The following is a 23368-nucleotide window of genomic DNA, read 5'->3' as shown; positions in this document are numbered from 1 at the left end:
AATTTTATTTATATATTATAAATTATACCGTAAATGGGGATATAAATAAACAGACTGTTAAGACTTATTTTTGTTTTGTTTTGGTTTGTGTATTCTCATTGCGAATCGTTAAGTCCGATATATCAAAGCCATAAATTATGGTGATTATTGAGTCTACGACCGAAAGGATTAGCTGAACCCGAGTCAGTATAAGCATAACTTTTGCAGTGGAGTATGCTTGCCCGCAGAAATAACTTTTAACTTAGTTACTTTTAGTTACATTTGGACCCGACACTTGATTTAGGCTGTACTGCTAAGTTAACTACAAATTGTTAAAGCTTGATAAAAATCATACAGAACATAGAAAGAATAAAATGAAGCACTTATGTTATTTGACAATACTGAACAGCTTCATAGTTTAAAAAAAAGTAAATGCTATCATCTTTTCTCTGTCATTTGTAGATATACAGCCAGTGCTTGTTTTCTAACTAAAATACTGTGTCTTGTTTCCAGCACCAGACACGAAGTGCCACTGGAAAGCACAGGGAGTGTATAACGCAATGCCTCGTTATCTCACTGGGATGGATGCCTGTGGTAGGTGTACTATAGTGTGGGTTTTAGTTAATTTTCGTGTTGCTTTTGTTTGTTTTGTTTTATGATAAATCGTGCTTTAGCTTATTGTAAGTTTATTAAATAAGAACTACGTTCACATTCCAGCATAGACTGGAAAGCAAAAGGAATATTTATTTAGCAGCACCTGAGTAGACTGTTAGCAACAGCTATTTGTCACCTACTATATACGTATTTGAACACTTTAAGAAGAGATAAGAAAAATTACCTATTGCTACCAAACAGAATACTCCTACCAAGAAACAGCAAGATATATCCTGTGTGCTTTTTCTCATAGACTAGTACATATCACGACCTTTTCACGGACTTGTTTTAGGACACTGCTTAGGATGTGCCATAGCACTTAGGATAATTGAATCAAAGGCGAAGCGAGTAGTCTACTTGTAATCTACACATCTACACCTAGAATGGAATAAAGATGATGTTGTTTATAATAATGTTAAGAAGATAAAATAAAAACAAACCAAGATTAGTTTTAATAATAATGGTGGTGCTAATGATGGACTTGGTAACCAAATGACTGTCAGGTACCCTTTCTCTCCTCTCCCAAATATCCATTAACAGGTTATGACATTTTCGTTTATATTAAGCTAATACTGCATTTTGTTTTGTTTTTTCTTAGATACAGTAAAGTGTGAGGAAGGTTATTACAAGTGTCCACAGAGTTACTGCATACCTATAAAGTTTGTGTGCAATGGCATCATGGACTGTGTTGATGGGGCAGATGAAAGTGTATGTGGTAAGTAATTAGGAGTTAATTTATGGCAATCATAATTACAATGTTATTCATCCATTCTCAATCCAGATAAAATTTGACTAATATTAAAACATTTGATTTTTCAACATTATGCACAACTCCCTACGACAACTCAAGGACAAACTCCATTCCATAATTGATGGGACACGCTAGTTACAATGAACAGATATATAAATACCTAACTATCTTCAACGGATCCGGACAATTTGCTAAAATCGATAGTGAATACAGACTCAAGTATACTGAGGCATACCTAATGTGGCAATCATCTGATATACATTGTAGGATGAATGTGTTGTCCTGTGAAGTGTCAGTCCTCATAAATACACAGAAGGATTTAGTTAAGTTGCAGATCTATAGATGAAGGTGCAGACGATGCGTTTTGGGAGCAGTGACAATCTTTCTTAAAGGGACATTCCTGAGTTTGCTGCAATTTTTAAAGATGTTATTGACTAACAGATACTTTTTAACGATTGCATTTGCGGATCAAATATATGTTTCTGCATAAAATATAATTGGCTGTATTTTAAACGTTTCTGATCGTTCTAATATTTGTACAAGGTTAAATTTCATTTTATTTCCTAAAATAAAAACATTTCATGTGTACAAAATTATTTGAATACAAAATCCAGTTTGAGCTTACAAATATTAAGACGACCCAAAACACTGTTATTCTAAACAAGAAAATATATTTAATATGTAAATGTAATCGTAGAAATATTTATTAGTCGGAAACATCTTACAATGCAGCAAACTCAGGAACGTCCCTTTAACACCCTTTGAAGAAATACGGTTGTTCCTTGTTGTTTTCATTCAGATGTGACACTATACGTTTGATTTAATCTTATTTTCAATTCCAGATAAATACAAATGCCCAGGCTACTTTAGATGCAGAAAGAGCACGACATGTATCCGTCTACAAGATGTGTGCAATAATAAAATTGACTGTCCAGAGGGTGATGATGAGATGTCTTGTCATTTCTCATGTTCCCCCACATGCAACTGCACTGGTTCTGTTCTCAAATGTTCAGGGCCCTTTCATGGTAATGAAACATTTGGATCATTAACACGAAAGTTAGACTTGTCATCATCCAATCTCGACCATCTTACAGACACCAGTTTCCAGGGGCTTCATATGCTTGCTGTACTAATAATGTCAAACTGTCATATTGAAAATTTCCTATGGAATATTTGGGAACTAAAGAATTTAATATCATTGGATCTAAGCAACAATATTATAACATTAATAGGACAGGATACATTTAGGGGATTGCGTAATTTGAGACACCTTGATCTCTCGGAAAACAGATATTTAACTACAATTGAGATTGGTGCTTTTGATGACCTTCAACAGTTGGTGGAACTGCGACTGGAATACACAGGAATCCAGACACTCACACCACACTTATTTTCTGAACTATCGAATCTTAACTTTCTGAACTTTTCGTTCTCAGATTTACGGTACATTGAAGACCAAACATTTGAAAACCAGACATCTCTTACTAAGTTAGATCTTCATCAAACCAAAATAACAGACTTTGGAGAACACATATTTGATGGTCTAGCTGAGCTTAAATTCCTTCGAACTGGTATCTTTACCCTATGTTGTCCTCGTGTCAGACCACCATCTGTTCAAGACGACAAATGTATCGCTCCAAAAGATGATTTCTCGTCATGTGAAGACCTCATGCAGAACAATGTCCTTCGTATATTTATTTGGGTTCTTGGAATGGCTGCACTTGTTGGAAATATTTTGATAATTTTCTACAGGCTGTCTTTCGATAAATCACCATTATCAAAAGGATGTGGGTACTTTATACTAAATTTGGGATTTTCGGATTTGTGATGGGTGTTTACTTGATTTTTATTGGAGCAGCAGACATGCTTTATCGAGGGAAGTATCTTTGGTATGGAAATATCTGGAAACAGAGTCCATGGTGCAAAATCGCCGGATTTCTCTCAACATTGTCATCTGAAGCATCTACTATGTTAATCTGCCTTATATCTCTTGACCGTTTTTTGGCAATAAAGTTTCCATTTGGACACGTTAGGTTCAGTCGAAAGTCATACATTGTTGCGTGTGTTCTTGCCTGGCTTCTAGCCACGGTGATGGCTTTGGTACCGCTACTCCCTGCAACAAGCCACTGGAATCTCTATGGCCGAAACAGTGTTTGTCTGGCTCTCCCTCTTTCAAGAGATCGGGCACCAGGATGGCAGTATTCTACCAGCATCTTTATTGGATTCAATCTTTTGGCATTTACCTTCATTGCTGTTGCACAAATCATCATCTATCAAGCGATGAAAAGTGGTTCACTTGTCAAAGACAAGAAGCGACTGGCACAAGAACGTTCGGTAGCTCAGAAACTTACTCTGGTGGTAGTAACTGACTTCATCTGCTGGTTTCCAGTATGTATAATGGGTATGTATAATTCAATTATCCTAGATAGAATAAGTATACTCTGCTAAAATAGTTCTTATTTTTCTTGATACTGTTCTGTCTACGAATTTACATATTACAAGGAAGGAACATTGTGTCATTTAAGATCATTGTTAAGTTGCACCATAAAGTTTTTGTTATTAAATGTTTATTCTTGTAGCGTCTCTAAATACAACACAATGTTTCTGAGTGTACAATAATAGATATACATTTCAAAGGGTATCAAATACAAACAAAACACATTTTTATGCAGTGCCACTACAAGGGTATACATTTGAGCTTCTTTGTTTTAAAAAAGTGTTTTATTTAACGAGCACATTGATTTATTAATCATCCCCTATTAGTTATGAAACATTTGGTAAATTCGACATACAGACCTAAGAGGAAACCCGCCACATTTGTCTATTAGTAGCAAGATATCTTTTATACGCACCATCCCATATACAGAATTGCACATACCTGGGCCTTTGATATACCAGTCGTGGTCACTGGCCGGGACGAGAAATAGTCCAATGTGTCCACCGATTGAGTTCGATCCCAGACATTCCTCGCAATAAGCGGGCAATTTACTATTGGGCTACGTCCAGCCCCATCTATGTTATGTATATTGTATTCATCGTTTCCACCAGAATGGCTCTGAATTATACATGGACTTTGTTTTATTGAAAAGAGCCCTCTGTCGTAGACTAAACTGCTGGAAGTTAATCAGTATAATTGCGTGTGGTCCATATTAGAGAATGTTGTGTCACTGCATAATAATAATATAATTATGCATTAAACATTATTATGAAGGTATGCTAAAATGTAGGCCACAACATCCAATAATTTTACAGATGGGTCGCTAAACCTGCTTTAAAGTGTAATATTATATATTTTTACAAGACGTTTTAACAGTAGATCCAGATGTGTCAAAGCAGGCATGTAGCCAGAATTTTGAGGGGGGCAGTCTAGGTTTATGGTGAGGCACGAATTTGCAATTTTGCGTTGACAAATCTTGAAAAACAAAAGTCACCGGTAAGGTCGAAAAGGCCGATTCTGCTGCCAAGTCTGCTCTGGATTTGCCTCATGCCAGGATTGGTGTACCGTATACTGATTTTAAATATAGTATCAACCAATTTATCTTTTCGACCTGTCAACGTGATTGGGACGGTGCGGTTATGAACAAGCTTCATGCTATCAAGCCAGTCTTGGGAGAGTGGCAGTCCTTCTACAGACAGTGCAGGAAGGATGAAATAGTCTTGTGTCGTGCTCGCATCGGTCATACTTACTTGACCCATTCATTTTTTTTCAAGAAAAATCCTCCACCTCCGTGTAAGCACCGTCAGTGTACTCTGACGGTACGCCACATTTTGGTGGAGTGTCCTCAACTCAAAAAACTAGACAAGATGTTTTTGGTCAGAGAAATATGATGGAATCATTTCGATTCCATCCAGAATTAGTTTTACAATTTTTACGTGATACTGACTTTTATTCTAAAATTTAATTTTATCTATCTGTGATATTTGTATTTTTGCACAGTCCTTTACACTGTGTTTTTATTTAATTGTTGAATTTTTATATTGATGTTGATCATCACTTTAGTTCTTCGTGCTGGGGTGTCGTTAAACATTCATTCATTCCGGTAAGGTCGACTGACCCCCCCCCCCCCCCCCCCCCCCCCCCGAGCCCCCATTGGCTACGGGCCTGCAAAGCTCTAAATTGTCCAAATTTCTTTTGTCTGGTGATTATAATGTTTTTATGTGCAGGACACATCCATGATATCACATTAGTGATTTTAGCAATACTGTTGTGGTCACCAATCAAAAATAAATATATTTAATGTTATACTTTTACCCTATTGCAGGACTGGCTGCGCTAGGTGGAGTTCCTATTGCTGGAGATATTTATGCCTGGACAGCCGTTTTCATATTGCCAATTAACTCTGCTTTGAATCCGTTCCTCTATACCTTCTCAGCTTACATGCAAAAGCGGGTAATCACAGGAAACGTTTTTTTTTCCATAGTACCAAATATAAGTTGCGCTTTATTTACGATTTTTGTTGTCTTTTAAATCCTTCAACACTTTACTAAAAGTCTGTAGGTATCCATACTGGAGGAATGTAGTCGAAAATTACACTGTATACCTGTATTGGTAACCAGTCAATTCGTACCATAGTCATCTCGTACCTTAGTCATTTCGTACCTCAATCATTTATTGTGCAGCTTAGTTGACTGATAGATAGTAAAATGTCGAATTACTGATTTAAAAAATAAACATTATGCTAATGCAGCTATATTGAAGCCCCACCCTTAAGAAATAAATAAACAAACAAACAAATAACAAGAAAAAGATGATATATTACTTTTATCTTCAAACGTTTCCGTTCATCGTTATATTAATTACGAACGAGCACTTTGTGTTAGAATAACATATCAAGATTTCTAAGAAAAGCTGATCTCAGAAAATCCTTATTTACCCACGAAGACCATTGTGTTAGATAAACAAACGGATTATGGTTTTATAAAATAAACAAAGGCCATGGTTTTCTTCACCAAGTTTATTACAAGAGGACCAGCATATTTATTACAAAAAGCCCTACAACAATGTTGTTATTTTAGCAGTATTTTTAACAAATTGGGCATTTTACAGTGACGGGAAAATCAGTGTCGGCCGCCTGTTGAAAATCTGTTCCAGATTGGTGCATGTAGCTGATGACTGACACCGCAACGCTAGTGATTTCAAAAGTAGTTTAACTATAGCTTGAGTATAGTGCTGTGTTTTGTTATGAAATGTGAAATAAAGTTATAATGATTTCAAGATCGTGTATATTTTGTTATACTTAATCATAGACTAGACCACACAGTGATATTCTACATCGATACTGATGTGACTGTTGATTATAACGATTGTTTATCCAACAGCAATAAGGCAAGCATAGGCAGAGAATCTGTCGACAGTGGGCTAAGGACGTAAGCCTATATAAGATGGGGGGGGGGGGGGGGGGGGGGGGGGGGGAGTCTCGTATCATGAAATGGTCATCAGTGGCAAAATACATATGTTCAATTAAACCTTTGATCACTTTACAAGGTATGTTTATTCGTCAACGTTTATTCATCAACAATAAAAATAAGAAGTGGCATACCATGACAAAAATAAGATACCGAGTACGAAATGACGAAACATTATGGTACGAGATGGTAAAAAGTAGGTACGAAATGGCTATGGTACGAAATGACCAAAGCACTATGGTACGAAACGACTATGGTACGAAATGACCATAAACTATGGTACGAAATGACTAGTAACCCCTGTATTATACAACACCACGTTTTCTTAGACATGTTCACGAGAATCAGTATGGAAACTGTCTTCTAAAGCATTTTTCTTCCTGCAGTTAAAATTAAAATCATCTTGATCGTCCAAATTAAAATGCACAGAAAAGTAGTCAAATTAACGAAAAAGCAAACAAAACACCCTTTATTCTGGTCTTCAAAGTCCTTTTGTTTTGTCGCTGGCTTATTTTCACACACATGACCATCTGTCACAGTTAGCCATCACAAAATAAGACACAAATGGCTTTGCTTGGTGACATTTATCGTTAGAATTTAAAGTTTAAATTATGTTTTCGTAGTATTTCAGTGAATAGAACGAGCCATCTACAAAACTTGTGTGGTAACATCATTTGCATATAACAAAGTTCAAATTATGTTTCCATAATATTTCGAGCCATCTAATTACACATGCACACTTATTCACAGAAGTTCAAATGAATGATTTACTGCAAGATAACTTTGTTAAAAATTATGCAAAGTGAGGAGCTGTAGTTAGCGTGGTGTAAGTGTCAACTACTCCCTACAGTAAATTCCAAAACCTTTTATTTAAAATAATCATAAAATATTATTTCTAGTTCTACACTGGGGTGTCGTTAAACATCTAATCTAGTTCTACATATCGTGAATGATGTTTAGACGACTTAAATATAATAAAAAACATTTCAAAGACAGTATTTCATTTCTTAATTTCTCCATACTGTTCCCATCCCTAGAAAATATATCTACGTCCCTGAGTTTTAATATATTCCGATACCAGGGCCCATATTTTCGAAATTATCTTAGCGCTACGAAATCGGAAAACCATCGTGGGCTGTGACGTCACTACAGCACACGCCATTGCTTACGATAATATTACATTTTCGTAGGCTAAGATTTTTTTCGAAAATATGGGACTAGTACAGCCTTAACAAACGCAGATGAAACTGCACCAAATGGCATTTGCATGTCGTGACTGTGAAATAGATGATTTCAATTATTGATAATTATTTTCCATAAAACTGGTTTAATAATTCACTCGTGTATAAAGTGGGGTGTAAGTTAGTTATACCCACACTTACTCGGCGTAGCAGTCAATATCTCAACAGTTTTGGTCGTGATAACCTCCTCAGCTTTGCCTCGAAAGCCTCACAACCAAAACTGTAGGGATATTCACTAATACATCTCGTAAAGTATATGGGTATAACTGTAACTGAAACCTGTTTTTCCTCGTTTTGTTTAGTAACAGATTATGTAGACATTCTTGTTCTCATATAGTGTACCATTGCACAGATGGATATACGTGCTTACGTTATGCGTTAAAATAGAAACAACATTTTAAAAATATAAAGTTTCTTTTGTTTAACAACACCACTAGAGCACATTTATTTATTAATTATCGGTTGTTGGATGTCAAATATATGGTAATTTTGACTTATAGTCTTAGAGAGAAAACTCGGTACATTTTTCCAATAGTAGCAAGGGATTTTTTATATACCCCACCCCTCAGACATGAAAACACATACCTTGGCCTTTGATATAACAGTCGTGATGCATTGGCTAGAAGGAGAAATAGCCTCATGGACCACTGATGGGAATCGATCCCAAAGTGGGCACTTTACCATTGAGTGATATCTCAACCACGACAACATTTTAAATGCGCTAAATGTATCTACATATATTTTAATTTCAGAAAGAAGAGTCTAAATCAGAAATGAATCCTATGAAAATGAATCCTATGAAAAAACATTTACAGAATTCCACTAAACTCTCTGAAGGTAATTATTTAAGTAATTCTAATTAGAATATAACTTGGCGGAGCAATTATGGACATATTGGGTTTTTTTAGGATATGTTTGCAGTGTTTCGTAATTGTGTGAACTTATTGGACTAAGACTTGTACAAGCGTACGATCTTGGACACAGTTTAATGTTATAACTTTGTAAAATGTAAGTTTAGAAACACATTACTGTTTATAGCAGATTTTATACATTATTTGTGTCAAAATGTGGTTCTGAAAGTCCTGCCAGTGTATAATTTATTGATTTTACATGTATGTCAATTGTAAACGCTATGTACATTTTAAAGTTATTAAATTAGTTTCTGGTGAAGACAACCCAAGAAAGAAACTTGATGGCAAGAATGTGTTTGTTGGATGCCCAGAAGAGGGAATGCAGCAACTTCAGTCATATCTGCGAAGAGTCTCGCCTTTGGAAGCAGTCTCTACCATGGCAGCTGTGTTCGAAGCTATCCCAATCATAGACAAGACCTTTGGAAACCATGACCCACTTACTGGAGAAAACATTTTTATTGGTTGTACGAAAAAGGTTAGTAATATGGAGGTAATAAAAACGTGCCAGTTTTGTTGCCAAAAGTATGCATTCTGACACACATCTGAAGAAACTGACCATATATTTAAAATATTAAAAGTTATATTAACTAGCTGATAAACCTAACTGAGATAGTTACAACAAGTTAATAAAGAAATAAAGAATAGTTAGCCATAAATCTGAATTTGTAACAGGAGCGAAAAAAATTGTATAGGTTGTTGAATAAATTACTCTTCTTTTTTTTTTTCTAATCCAATTAAATGTATATACTGAAGACAATAAGAAAGACAATTGTTATTATGAGTTTGTAATTAAGATAGGTTTGCTTGATTACACATAAATAAATAATTAAGATCTGCTAACAGCATGGTTGCCTTACATGTCTTGAATTGCACCTAAATGGAAATCTAAAGCCCCAGTCATAGTGTCACGTTTTGGCCGCCACGTTCAGCTACTTTGCAAAACGTGGATACAACGTGAGCAAATTTGGAACAACGTGGCTAAAACGTGACAAAACGTGAACAGGAAATTTTTATTTTGGGCATGTTCAAAATTCGCTGTTTTTTCCCACAACGTATTACAACGTGGCAAGAACGTGGCGAGAATGTGGAACAACGTTGCTACAACGTAGCGAAAACATGCCAGACCGTGAATACAACGCCTTACTACGTTTTGCTACATTTCTGCTACGTTATGGTACGTTTCTGATACGTTGTGGTATGCTATGGTACGCTCTGATACGCTGTGATGTCTCAGATGCCATCTGTCAGAGTATATATATATATATACCTCTCCATCTTGAACCTCAATTCATTTGAGTTCTTGCTTAGCCCATGTCCGGAACTATGGATCTCCAACTGGCAAATGCTGCCCTAGCCCTGGACCAAGATATACTGCAAAACAGGCTGCTGCTCCAGACGGAAGAGGACAGAAGACGAAGAACAGGAGAGAGGACCCCACGCACCATGTTTTGCAGGGACTGGCTCCTGCGACGTGAAGAGTTCGACCAGTACCACCAACTAATGGAGGAGCGTAGGAGGGAGGATGTGGCCGCCTTCAAAAACTTCTTGAGAGTTGACCCCTTCCTCTTCCAGGACCTGGTGGACAGGCTGAGCCCAAGAATCAAGAAGAAGGACACCTGGTTCCAGAAGGCACTACCGCCTGGTCTAAAAGTTGCAGTCACTCTGCGGCACCTCGCCACTGGGGACAGTTACCACTCGCTGATGTACTCTTTCAGAGTAGCCCACAATACCATCTCTTACATGGTCAAAGAAGTTTGCGAGGCCATCATAGCAGAGTACTCGAAAGAGGTCCTCAACATCGGCACAGACCCAGACGCGTGGCGAAGTGCATCAGAATTATTCAACACCAGGTGGCAGTTTCCACATGCTGTCGGCGTACTGGATGGAAAGCGTGTGGCTATAAAAAAAAACACCCAAAGAAGGGCGAATCCATGTACTTCAACTACAAGAGGTACCACTCCATCGTCCTTATGGCTCTGGTCGACGCTGACTACAAGTTCATGTGGGTCAACGTCGGCTCCCCCGGCTCCTGTTCAGATGCGCAGATCTGGAAAGACTGTGACCTAAGAGAACACATCCTTACCGACCGCATCGGCTGGCCACAACCAGATCCTCTACCTCATGATGACAGGGACACACCATACTACATCATTGGTGACGAAGCATTCGCTCTAAGAACATGGTTGATGAAACCTTTTTCAAGGCGGCACATGGACCATGAAGAGAGAATCTTCAATTATCGACTGTCTCGAGCCAGGAGAGTGGTGGAGAATGCATTTGGTATACTGGCCAACCGCTTCAGCTGTCTACTCACCACGCTGAGACACAGCCCCAGTAATGTCGAGTCCATCGTCCTAGCCTGCGTTTGCCTGCACAACGTCATGTGGCTCCGCTACCCACAAGAGCAGAATGGCCTGATTGACCAGGAGGACAACAACAACCAGGTCATCCCGGGTGCCTGGCGACAGGGAGCCAACTTGGACGACATGCAACAAGTGACAGGCGGCCAATGAGCAACGCCTCTACCTGAAGCACTACTTCTCCTCACCAGCTGGCAGTGTGGCATGGCAAGACCGCATGGTATGACTCTGTGGTCTGACTCTGTGGTCTGACTTGGACTAATTACAACATTTCTTTGGGCGGGGGGGGGGGGGGGGGGGGGGGGGGGGGGGGGGGGGGGGGGGGGGGGGGGGGGGGGGGGGGGGGGGGGGGGGAGAGAGAGTCACCTGCAATGTTTAAAAATACAAACATTTATTGCAATAAAACATTTTATTATAGCATCCCAGTGCACTGTACCCTTATTAACATGTAATACAAGAGCACAATGTTATAAACAAAAAAACTACAATCAAACACAGTCTATGGCACAATCTGTGACACAGTCTTTACTTGTCACCCGTGATGTTGGCTACGTCAGCAAACTGCTAAGTGTTCAAGCTGTACCTGATGTTGGACCCTGCAGACATGGAGACGTGTCCACCACAGTATACAACTCAGGTGCATATGGTGGGGTCATAGGTGACATGGTGACCTGTGTCAATGTGACCTGTGGCTGCGTCACCGGGGCTGACATATTCACACAGGGTTGTGATGCTGGTTGTGGTGGTGGCGACCTAAGAATGCCACTAGGCACCCTGCCCCAGACAGCTGATGAGGGGCGGGCGGGTCATAACAAACTCGGGGTTGACGGTAGGATCCTGGTACTGGTGCTGCCACGCTGGGAGGTACTGCTTAGATGGGCTGCGGTACTTAGCAAAATGTCCCACGCTCTGCTGAAGCTGGCTCGGCCCTCCAAACTGAAACTACACAACAGAATACAAATATAATATTTTGTTAAACTTAAACGCATTTTCATACAAATTCATACTGTATTGTATGTACTATATGTACTGTATTGTACTGCGATGTACACTGTTTTGTGTACAATAATTGAAAAATATACAGAACTAATAAATACATAATGAATTAAATAAATAAATGTTGATATTCACCTGCTGCTGTGGGACCTGCTGTTGTAGAACCTGCTGCTGTGGTACCTGCTGTTGTGGGACCTGCTGTTGTAGGAACTGCTGTTGTGGTACCTGCTGTTGCAGGACCTGATGTTGTATGATCTGCTGTTGTGGAACCTGCCGCTGCTGCTGCGTGGACCCCTCCTGCAGGGCTTGACTTCTGGCCTTATAGTCCATCATCAAACGCATACTGTCTTGCAAGAAGCTATACAAAGAAACACATTTATTAAAATATTGGAACATTATTTCATAATTTTATTATTTAAAATAAATCAAATAATTGCATAATTCTTGAAATAATTACTGTATCATGTATGTACTGTATTGTAGTCATGTACATTGCACTGTGTACAATAAAGCAAAATGCAAAGGTGTAGAAAAGTTAGAGGAAAGATAGGTAAGAGGAAAGAAAAGAAAGAAAGACAAAAATAAATAAAGTTAATTTGAAACCACCTTGGCCACCTTAGAATCTGCTGCATAGAAGACGACATCCATGCGCCCCACTGGTGTCTCTCCCTGCTACAGCTGTCTGAACCACCGGCCGTCAGCGTAGCCACCTGTGCCTGGAGCTCCGCAGACCGCTTTATGGCCTCGTGCAGTTCCTGCATGTACGGGGACTCCTCTGACTTGGACTATTTTCTCTTCTTCCTTGGGACGCCGGTGCTGGTGTTGGTGGAGGCTGCTGAGGCGGTGATGGAAGTATCGGCCTCACCAGCAGCACCCTATACCTTGTCGTCGTCCTCGTCGTCACCCTCTGCCTGTGTTTCGGTCTGTGTATCGGTTTCTGGTGGCGCCACCTCAGGGTATTTCTGTCTCATGAGAGCATCAAGCTGAAACATATCAAACAAGCAACATATATTTAGACTTATTAATTGGTCTACCTCTCCTCATTTACACTGATATGGTACTGTAATGTTATATAGAAATTGTACACTGTACTGTGTAAAAGTGATAATTAAAATTGGCAAACATTTGTTAACTTACATCAACACCACTTCTGGAGTGTGTCCGGCTGATGAATCGCCCCAGGAATTGGAAGCTGCGGCGACACCACTTTTCTTCGCTGTCTTCCTTGCGCCCAGACCCACTTGTCCCCAAGGAATGGGTCAGGCGGCCATATTTGGAGCGCTAGTTCTGCCACCAGGTCATGAGGGCCTTCGGTGTGATGCCCAACTCGGTAGCCTTGGCCGACCACAGCTGAAACTTGTGCCCACTGTCCTTGTACTTGGGGTGACCTGTAATGATATAAAACAGTAAAATATTTTTAAAATATATTTATAAAATTTTAATGCCCACCCGAGAAAAAGAAGAAATTATACTTACAATATAATATAAAACATGAAAAAGAAGTTGATTATTCCCCAAATTAATTACATTTTGTCAAAACGTTCTACATAAATATGAAAATGTTGAAAACTATGAAAAAACGTATGGAAAGGAAAGTTATAATGCTACATTATGATGTGCTGTACTGTACTCTACACTGCCAATAATAAACCCAAACCAAAACAAACATTACAAATATAAATAATAATTTAAATAATTTACAATTTAATAAAAACTAAATAAAAATGTACAAGTAAAATACTCACCCTTGTTGTACAGGCATTCGTATCCACTCCACCAGGTCCTCCTTCTGTGCCCCAGACAGCACTGTGGCGGCAGACCTCTCCCTCATGGCAGGTGCTTAGGGGTGGGGGGTGGTGGACCTTCCCTAGTCTGGTCTTCTTCACTAGGGGTCCTGGCTGTCCCTCTCACGGCTCCTGCCATGGACCCTTCCACGGCCTCTACCTCTGGCGGGGGGTGCTTGGGCTACTGGGGATGCACTACCCTCTTCTTCCTCTACTTCTGGCTCATCTCCCTGGAGTGTCTGGGATAGAGGGGGATCCACATCCTCCCTGTTCCTGGACCCTTTGGCGGCAGTCAGTTTCCTTCTAGCCATGCTTCTGTTAAGATGTAGATATATATCGCTCGGCAGTCAAATCATGCGGGCAGTGTTTTATATGAACGTGGCTGCAGCGTGGCGGCAGCATGACATAAAGAGGCACAACGTGACACAACGTGGCGACAGCGAGGCTAGAGCGTGACGGCAGCGAGGCATAACCCGACTTCGATCTTCAGTGTCACCTGTCAATCGTGACACAGGGGGACTACAACGAGGCGACAGCGTGGCTAGCACGTAGCGACAACGTGGCACCCGCACTAAATTTTCACAAGAAAATGTAAAAAAAGAGATAACGTTTATTTTGTTTAACATCCGATATTGGATGTCAAACATTTAGTCTTAGAGGACATTGTTTTATGTAACGACACCTGTAGTGTACATTTATGTATCATTGACTATTAGATTAGTCTTAGTGGAATAGAAAAGAATAGAATAGAATAGAAAAGAATAGAATAGATGTTTAACAACACCCCAGCACGAACAATACATTGGCTATTGGATGTCAAACTATGGTAAATGTAAACATTAAATGATGAACCTCATCAATATAAAAATTCAACAGTTAAATTAAACCACAGTGTAAAGACCTGTGCAAAAAATAGAAATATCACAGATAGAATAAAAGTCAGTATCACATAAAACTAGTAATAAAAATTGTGGATGGAATCGAGATGATTCCATCACATTTCCTTGACTAAATATATATTTTCTAGTTTCTTTGAGATGATGTCAGAATACACTGACAGTGCTCACACTGAGGTGCAGAACATTTCTTCAAGATAAATGATTGGGTCAAGTAGGTATGGCTGATGCGAGCACGACACAAGGCTATTTCATCTTTCATGCACTATCAATAGGAAGACTGCCACCCTCCAAGGACTGGCTTAACAGCATCAAGCGTGTTCGCAACCACACTTTTCCAATAATTTTGCCAAGTTGAAAAGTTAAATTGGTTGATATTATGTTTAAAATCAGTATACAGCGCACCAACCCTGACATGAGGCAAATTCAATGCAGACTTGGCAGCTGAATCTGCCTTTTCGTTACCGCTGATACCAACATGGCTGGCCACCAAACAAAATATAATATCTTTGTTGGCAATGAATTAAATAAAACAAAAACATATTCGTATCACCATCCCAATTAAAAGATGGACCAGCTTCATATTTCGGAAAGCTTGGAGACACGAAAGTGAATATGTGAAAATAATAGATTTGGATGCACTAGAATCATTTATGTTTTCCAAGGCTTTAATGACTGCCCGAACTTCAGCACTAAAAATTAATGCTGAATCGGGCAATCTCATGGAAATTATCGTGTATAATGGAAAAACTGTAGCACAAGCCAGAGAATTTCCATCCCGTGATCCATCTGTAAAAACAGGAATGAAATCACTGTTTCTGTCTTGAATTTCCATGAAAATATGTGTGTATACAACTCTGATCTTTCTTCAGATGCGCAAGATCAAACAATATCAGGTGCTGTAATATACCATGGTGGTAAAACAAAATATGAAGGAGTTTCCAAAGTGTCAGTTAAACCAATGTTGGACAGTGACAAAAACTGCTTAATGCGAATACCAAATGACATTCGGCCTTGCATAAATAACTTCATATATGTGTTATCAAACACCGTATTATGTGTAGGATGTTTCAGTAAGTATTTAATCTTGCTGGCGTACTGCAGAGTAAGCTTTGCAAGTCTAGCATCCAAACAAGGTCCATGTGCAACAACGTATAATTTCTCCACAGGTGATGTTCTAAACGCAAAAAAAAAGCCCAAGTCCCTGGTTGTGTAAGACTTGCGCGCTGACCCTTACACAATGCACCCATAGTCAAGTTTGATCTAACTAACATATTTTAGATGGAGCACAGAGTATTTCTTCCTGTCAAATATAACGCCCATAAATTTGGTCTCATTCACAACTGGAATTAGATTTCTGTCCAGAAACAACTGTGGATCTAAGTGGAGACCTCTTTTTCTGGTAGATATGCATACAAACCGTCTTTACCTTTTAGAGCATAAAGCCATTATCAGTTGCCCATGTTGTTTCAAACAAAGCTGCAACTGACATTCAATGGTACTCATAGTGGAAATCAGAAAATTATCGACATTTAACGATCAATCCACACTAGGTGTTAAACACTGGGTGATTCGATTAATTTTCACAGAAAATGAAGTTACAGACAGTACCCATCTCTTGTGGGTGAATATCGAACAACGTCAACCCCACCTGGACTTTAAAAGATCTATATTTTTAAAAATGAGAAAAAAAACCCAGGAAGTCAACGTATAAGGCTCATGCCATGGAGGTCGTTTAAAATCCCATACTTCTACGTAGTATCGTAAGCTTTCTCCAAAACAAAATACACTGATGTGCTGATTATGAACGAAAGCTTCCCTACAAAACGTTTCAAATCAAACAAGGTGATCAAACATGCTTCATCTAGATCTGAACCCACATTGCACGTTAGTAAGCAATTTATGGGATTCACGATACCAGACAAATCTGCAATTCATCATTCGTTCCATCGTTTTACAAATACAACTTATAAAAGCGATAGGGCGATAACTAGTAGGATTGGTTGGATGCTTACAAGGCTTGGTAATACGAATACTAATTGTTTTCCTCCAGTCATAAGGTAAGTCCCCGGAAATGTAGATGTTGTGAAACATATTTAAAAGGACCATCAAAGATGAGTTAGGCAAAATGTCCTATAACTGATAAAGAATTTCATCCTGTCCTACTGAAGTATCATGGGCTCTACGAAGAGCATCCTGTAATTCCTCCATAGAGAAATGCCTGATGAAAAATTAATGGACTGCTCTTCATTTATGACAGATTTCACAGATGTTTATGAATATAGTTTGGAGACAAAATTTCTCCAAGCTTAGCAAAACGATAGACATCCAGGTTATCCCCAGTGGATTCACGCTTTTTCGTCCCACAATATTCTTCATGGAAGTGAACAAAGATATGGGATCATCAGCATCCGTAATGGCAAATTGTTGCAGTTCTCACAGATCATTACTACAAGGTTCTGGACCAGCTTTCCAGGAGAAACAAGAAAAAGTCTAGGATTACAGAGGGTTAAATCTATGCATCCACTTGCATGAAAATACGTATGACTTGTATCATTGAATAACACTAAATAATTTTCGAGAATTAAGTCTTCCAATTGTTTACCTGTAATATTTACATCCTCACGTCCCCACAAAGGGGTGACCATTGTAATTAAAGGAGTAGTGAGCTGGTTATAAGATCTTGACGTCTCGAGCCTTAAAATAAAATGATTTCAGGAGGTAAATACATTGAACATAGAGTATGTTTTATGTCTCAGGTTAATTATATTTAATGTTACTATACTGCATTAACAAGATTGGAAACACCCATGGTTTCATTCCTGAAACTTATGCAAAGGTGGTAATGCTCAGTGTCCTTTGGAATAAAATACTTACACAAATTGAATTTGAAAAATGTCCATAGCCAAGGATTAATCAGTTCGGACAGAACACCCTCTCAATTTGTTTCAGATGTCCAGAAGAGCACTACCTTTTCCTGACTGAGGAGGACCACTAGGGCTTGGTACTACAGCATGGGATCTTTTTGGTGCACCTTCCCAAATCCACAGACACTTGCACACATGTAGACTTTTTGATGGATACCAGCGAAACTACGTGTGGGCACGAATATCAGTTACATGTAAAATTGGATGTAAATTTAACAGTCCCCTAATCCAAAAAAATGGTTTCTAGTAGCATGCGTACAAATAATTACTAATAATAAATCGATTGAATATTTGTATTTTCTGAATAACAATATCATGTCTGAAGACACATTACTAAACAAAAATTCATATTTATATGGTATCTATTTTTAATTTTAATATTTAGTTTTCGTCAAGGTCACACCCTTACGAAATGTCTATTTGAGTATTTCATCTTCGGTGACTCCTTCCAGAACTCTTGACGGAATTATTCCCTTTGATGAATTGAGGGAGCTTGAAGCCAATAAGGTGGACTTGAGAAGACACAATGAATACCTGTCACTAAAAAAGTCTACCAGTAACGAACTACATTTCAGTTCTTTAACAGACTTTGGTTTGCCAGCCGACAAGCTCCTTCTCAATAGCAAATTGAGACAATCATCAGCTGAACAATGACCAGGAAGTTTGCGTTGAAAACATGTTTCATACATAGTAGTCTTCTGTTTCCCTGTTATAATATATAATGAACGAATATATAATGAAAAATGAACGAATGGATGAATGAACGAATGAATGTTTAACGACACCCCAGCACAAACATAGATATCAGCCATTAGGTGTAAAATGAAGGTACTACATCAATATGATTATTTTCATTAGAAAAACAGTACAATTATGTGAAAACACAGTGGAAACGTACAGCCGAATACATTACAAGATAGGTATATATTAAGACTGCATTGAAATCAAAATGTATTAAACACTTCTTAAGTAATTCTGGGTGAAATTAAAAATATTCACACACACACACACACACACACACACACACACACACACACACACACACACACACAGCAATACTTTTACCTTTTTTCATTCTTTTTTGTTTCTCTAGTAAGCATGTCATAGAGAAAAGATCTCTCATTAATCAAAATTCTATTAATTGAATTCTGTAGTTTAGAATCGTCCATTTATTTTACATTTACATTTACGAGCTGGTTCAAGAATAAGGTACTGCTAACACATAAATAAAAATGTACCACAAACGTAACTGCAAGATTTAAACTAAAGGTTATTTTTTCTCTCTCGATACTATGGATCCAGAATTGTGACATCAGAACCAGGTAGAACCTTCTTGTTTGAAACAGCTGTATACTGTTAGGAAATGCGTTGTTATGAGTATTATGTTATAACAGGATATTCAACGAGCTGTCGGTTCGTATCATGTTTATGTCCGAGTGAAATCATTGTCAACTGTCACGAGCTTCAGGTGAAAATTATTTCACGAGGGACATAAACATAATACAAAATGGTAGCGAGTTTCATATCCTATTTATTACCCATTATCGATCTTAATTTATATCACTCAGCTCGTTTGATTGACTACCTGTAAGGCTGGAGTGCCCCCAATCGATGACGTTGAATCGTAACGCCAAGTGGGAGGTATTACTTTCATATGCACCAAGATATTTTTAACCATGTGAGTAATAATATGCTTAAAGGGACATTCCTGAGTTTGCTGCATTGTAAGATGTTTTCGACTAATAAAATAGTTCTACGATTAAACTTACATATTAAATATATTAACTTGTAAGAAGCCCAAACTGGATTTTGTCTTCAAATAATTTCGTATGTACGAAAAAAACATATTTTAGGAAATAAAATGAAATTTAACCTAGTACAAATATTAGAACGATCAGAAACACGTTTAATATACAACCACTAATATGTTATGCAGAAAAATATATTTGATTTGTAATTACAATCGTTACAAAGTCTATGTTACTCGATAACATCTTTTAAATTGCAGCAAACTCGGGAATGTCCCTTTAAGACACACTTGTTTTACGTTATAGAAGTACAGTTCTGGTTACATTGTAGATAACTTGTATACTACATTATCCCTCTATTATGTATCTGAATGAAGTTATATTTGACACTAATCGTATCTAACTTTGTTTCAGGACGTGGAAAGAATCTGTTTCAACGTGAATGTGTCTAACAAAGGATGCGTTTCTACTATGTTGGAAGATTTGCAAAACGTGTGCTTGGTGTTTCAAAACCTGCAGCAGAAATATTAACTATTAAACGTGTTGATTACTAACAATTAATAAGTAAATAAAATTAGTATATTAATTTTAAAAAACAACAAAACCCCAAAAATCTTGTACGTGCATAACCTATCCATCGCATCGATGGATAGGTTATGCACGTACATCTGTGAATGCGTATATGTAGGCATGTTGAGTCATTTAATATATTCGGGCCATATTTATTCTTCAGTTGTATCTGTACTTTTTATAGACCTGTGGTGACTTTTACTATAGAGTCCAGTCAACTTATAAAATAACCTACCAAAAGGTGCAACAGAAAACAAATATTCACCACTTATCTCAGAATGCACACACTTCGATATAAAACGTCCATCAACGTCAAAACAGTGGAACAGAGTCTAATTTGCATAAATCCAATATGACTGCCATGTTAATAATTACGCAGTTTTCACTTGTAATCAAGATCATTTCAATGTTTATTCAATGATAATATAGTTATATAGTATGAAATATCAATAGCAAGAACTACAGGTATTTTATTAGCAAAATCGCCCCACATTGTGCAGTGTTTAGAAGTGTTCCCAGACATCAGTTAATTAGAAATCTGGTATTGAATTGTGGCCAGTGATTTGTGTTAATGATAATATATATATTGTTTCCTATATTCGTGTTAAATGTTAGTAGGTTGATCAGAAAATATCGATGTACTGCAGTAAAAAATATATTCCCATTAAATAATGCACGCACGCATGCGCACACATATATAATAAGGTTTTATTTGTATAATATGTATTTCATGTGGTGTGTGGGGGGGGGGGGGGGGGGTCTATTATTGTCAACAAACCGTAAGGCAGAGATGAATTTTACTTGTAGAATGCAGGAAATTGCATTTTAGGACATCTAGGACATCAAAATGTTTTGAGGGAGCATACCACCGAATCCCCTAGAAACTTTGCTTTGCACCGTTGATCTCAGTCATCCCATCTCATATCAAAGTAAGTATATTAAAAATGTTATATGAAAATCAAACTGTTTTAAAAACTTCAAAATTAATTCTGGTTGGAATTTAAAAGATTCCAAAACATTTCTGTTGCCAAATATATCATTTCTTGTCGACTTCAGATGATCACACTCCACACAAATGTGGCGCACAGTCGGTGTCAGAGCAGGAGGCTCTTTCTTTAAAATAAAGGAATGCTTCAAATACGTATGGCCGAGACGGGCACGGCACAAGACTACATCAACCTTCCTGCACCGTATGTAGGAGGACTGCCACTCCCAGGACAGTCTCGACAGAATGAAGCTTGTTCTCGATCGCACCTTCCCAATCATCTTGCTAAGTCGAAATGATATATATGTTGGATAATTTGATATTTAAAATCACTGTAGGGGACAGCAACACCGACATGGGGCAAATTCAAAGCAGACTTGTAAATAGCATACTAAAGTTCTCGACCTGGACCTGGTCAGATATTCTATGCTATTTTATACATTCAGCTTTCACGACTGATCAGAGGTAGATTTGTGTTGCATTAAAGGGACATTCCTGAGTTTGCTGCATTGTAAGATGTTTCCGACTAATAAAATAGTTCTACGATTAAACTTACATTTTAAATATATGTTCTGGTTTAGAATATCAGTGTCTGTATATTCAATGTGTTTCTGGTCGTCTTTATATTTGTAAGAAGTCGAAACTGGATTTTGTCTTCAAATAATTTCGTACGTACGAAAAAACAAAATTTGGAAATAAAATGAAATTTAACCTCGTACAAATATTAGAACGATCAGAAACACGTTTAGTATATAGCCACTAATATTTTATGCAGAAAAATATATTTGATATGTAATTACAATCGTTAAAAAGTCTTTGTTAGTCGATAACATCTTAAAAAGTGCAGCAAACTCAGGAATGTCCCTTTAAATAATTATTAAGACGACGATTGTAGTAAAGAGCTTTCCAGTACAGGAATGAATGGCTATTTTACGATACTTACAACTAGTAAAATGCACACATCTGTTACCACATGATTCTTAGATCCTTCTATTAATAGATTAGTAATAAATGATATTGTCAATATTATAAATTTGTTTGTTTATGCTTATTTTTTTCTACTGACTGTTGAAACGTCATCTGATTGAAATAGCTGACGCTCAGCTGATGTACTGAACGTGTCTGAAACAATTCACAGCAGTGCAAAATCAGTAATTAGTGGTAACATTTGTACCACCTATTCCATCAAGTGTCTCTTTCGCCTCAGCATCATTATCAATTATTATGTAAATACGGCATGGGACGTAGCCCAGTGGAAAAGCGTCTGCCTGATGTGCGGTTGATTTGTGATCAATCCCCGTCGGTGGGCCCATTGGGCTATTCACCACCGACTGGTATATCAAAGGCCGTGGTATGTGTTTATCCTGTTTGTTTCAAAGCAGACTTGTAAACAGAATATGGACCTGGACCTGGTTAGATGTTCTATGCTATTTTATACACTCGGCGTTAAAGACTAATCGGAGGTAGATTTGTGTTCATTAAATAATTATTAAGACGATGATTGTAGTAAAGAGCTTTCCACTACAGGAAGTAATGGCTATTTGACGATACCTACAACTAGTAAAATACACACATCTGTTACCACACGATTTTTAGATCCTTGTATCAATATATTAGTAATAAATGATAGTATCAATGTTATAAATCTGTTTGTTTATGCTTATTTTTTTCTCCTAACTGATGAAACCGTATCTGATTGAAATAGCTCACGCTCAGCTGATGTACTGAACGTGTCTGAAACCACGGACGTGAAAAATCGGTAATTAGTGGTAACATTTGTACCACCTATTCCATCAAGTGTTTCTTTCGCCTCAGCATCATTATCAATTATTATGTAAATCCGGGATGGGACGTAGCCCAGTGGTAAAGAGTCTGCCTGATGCGCGGTTGATTTGTAATCAATCCCCGTTGGTGGGCCTATTGGCCGTGGTATGTGTTATCCTGTTTGTGGGATGATGCACATTAAATATCCCTTGCTACCAATAACAAAATGTAGTGGGATTCCTGTCTAAGACCATTGGTTAAAAAAATTACTAAATGTTTCACATCCAATACCCGATGATTGATAAATCAATATGTTCTAGTGGTGTTGTTAAACAAAACAAACTTTAACTTTATGTATAGCCTTTCAGATCCAGGTTTCCATATATACACTCAGAC

General features: G+C 37.9%; 1 protein-coding gene across 1 annotated transcript; it reads left to right on the top strand.

Annotated features, from left to right (window-relative positions):
* Window positions 1-499: 499 nt before the first annotated feature.
* Window positions 500-21807, top strand: LOC121366958 (G-protein coupled receptor GRL101-like). The gene is given in 8 exon segments (XM_041491183.1): window positions 500-573; window positions 1232-1348; window positions 2227-3192; window positions 3195-3785; window positions 5647-5774; window positions 8784-8868; window positions 9191-9417; window positions 20068-21807. Coding segments are annotated over 8 exon segments (2265 nt in total). The 5' UTR covers window positions 500-539; the 3' UTR covers window positions 20185-21807.
* Window positions 21808-23368: the final 1561 nt, after the last annotated feature.

This window comes from Gigantopelta aegis, unplaced genomic scaffold (assembly GCF_016097555.1).
Source record: "Gigantopelta aegis isolate Gae_Host unplaced genomic scaffold, Gae_host_genome ctg7929_pilon_pilon:::debris, whole genome shotgun sequence".
Classification (NCBI taxonomy): Eukaryota; Metazoa; Mollusca; class Gastropoda; order Neomphalida; family Peltospiridae; genus Gigantopelta; species Gigantopelta aegis.
The sequence above is the reverse complement of the archived record's forward strand: the minus strand, read 5'-3'. Positions and strand labels throughout refer to the sequence as shown.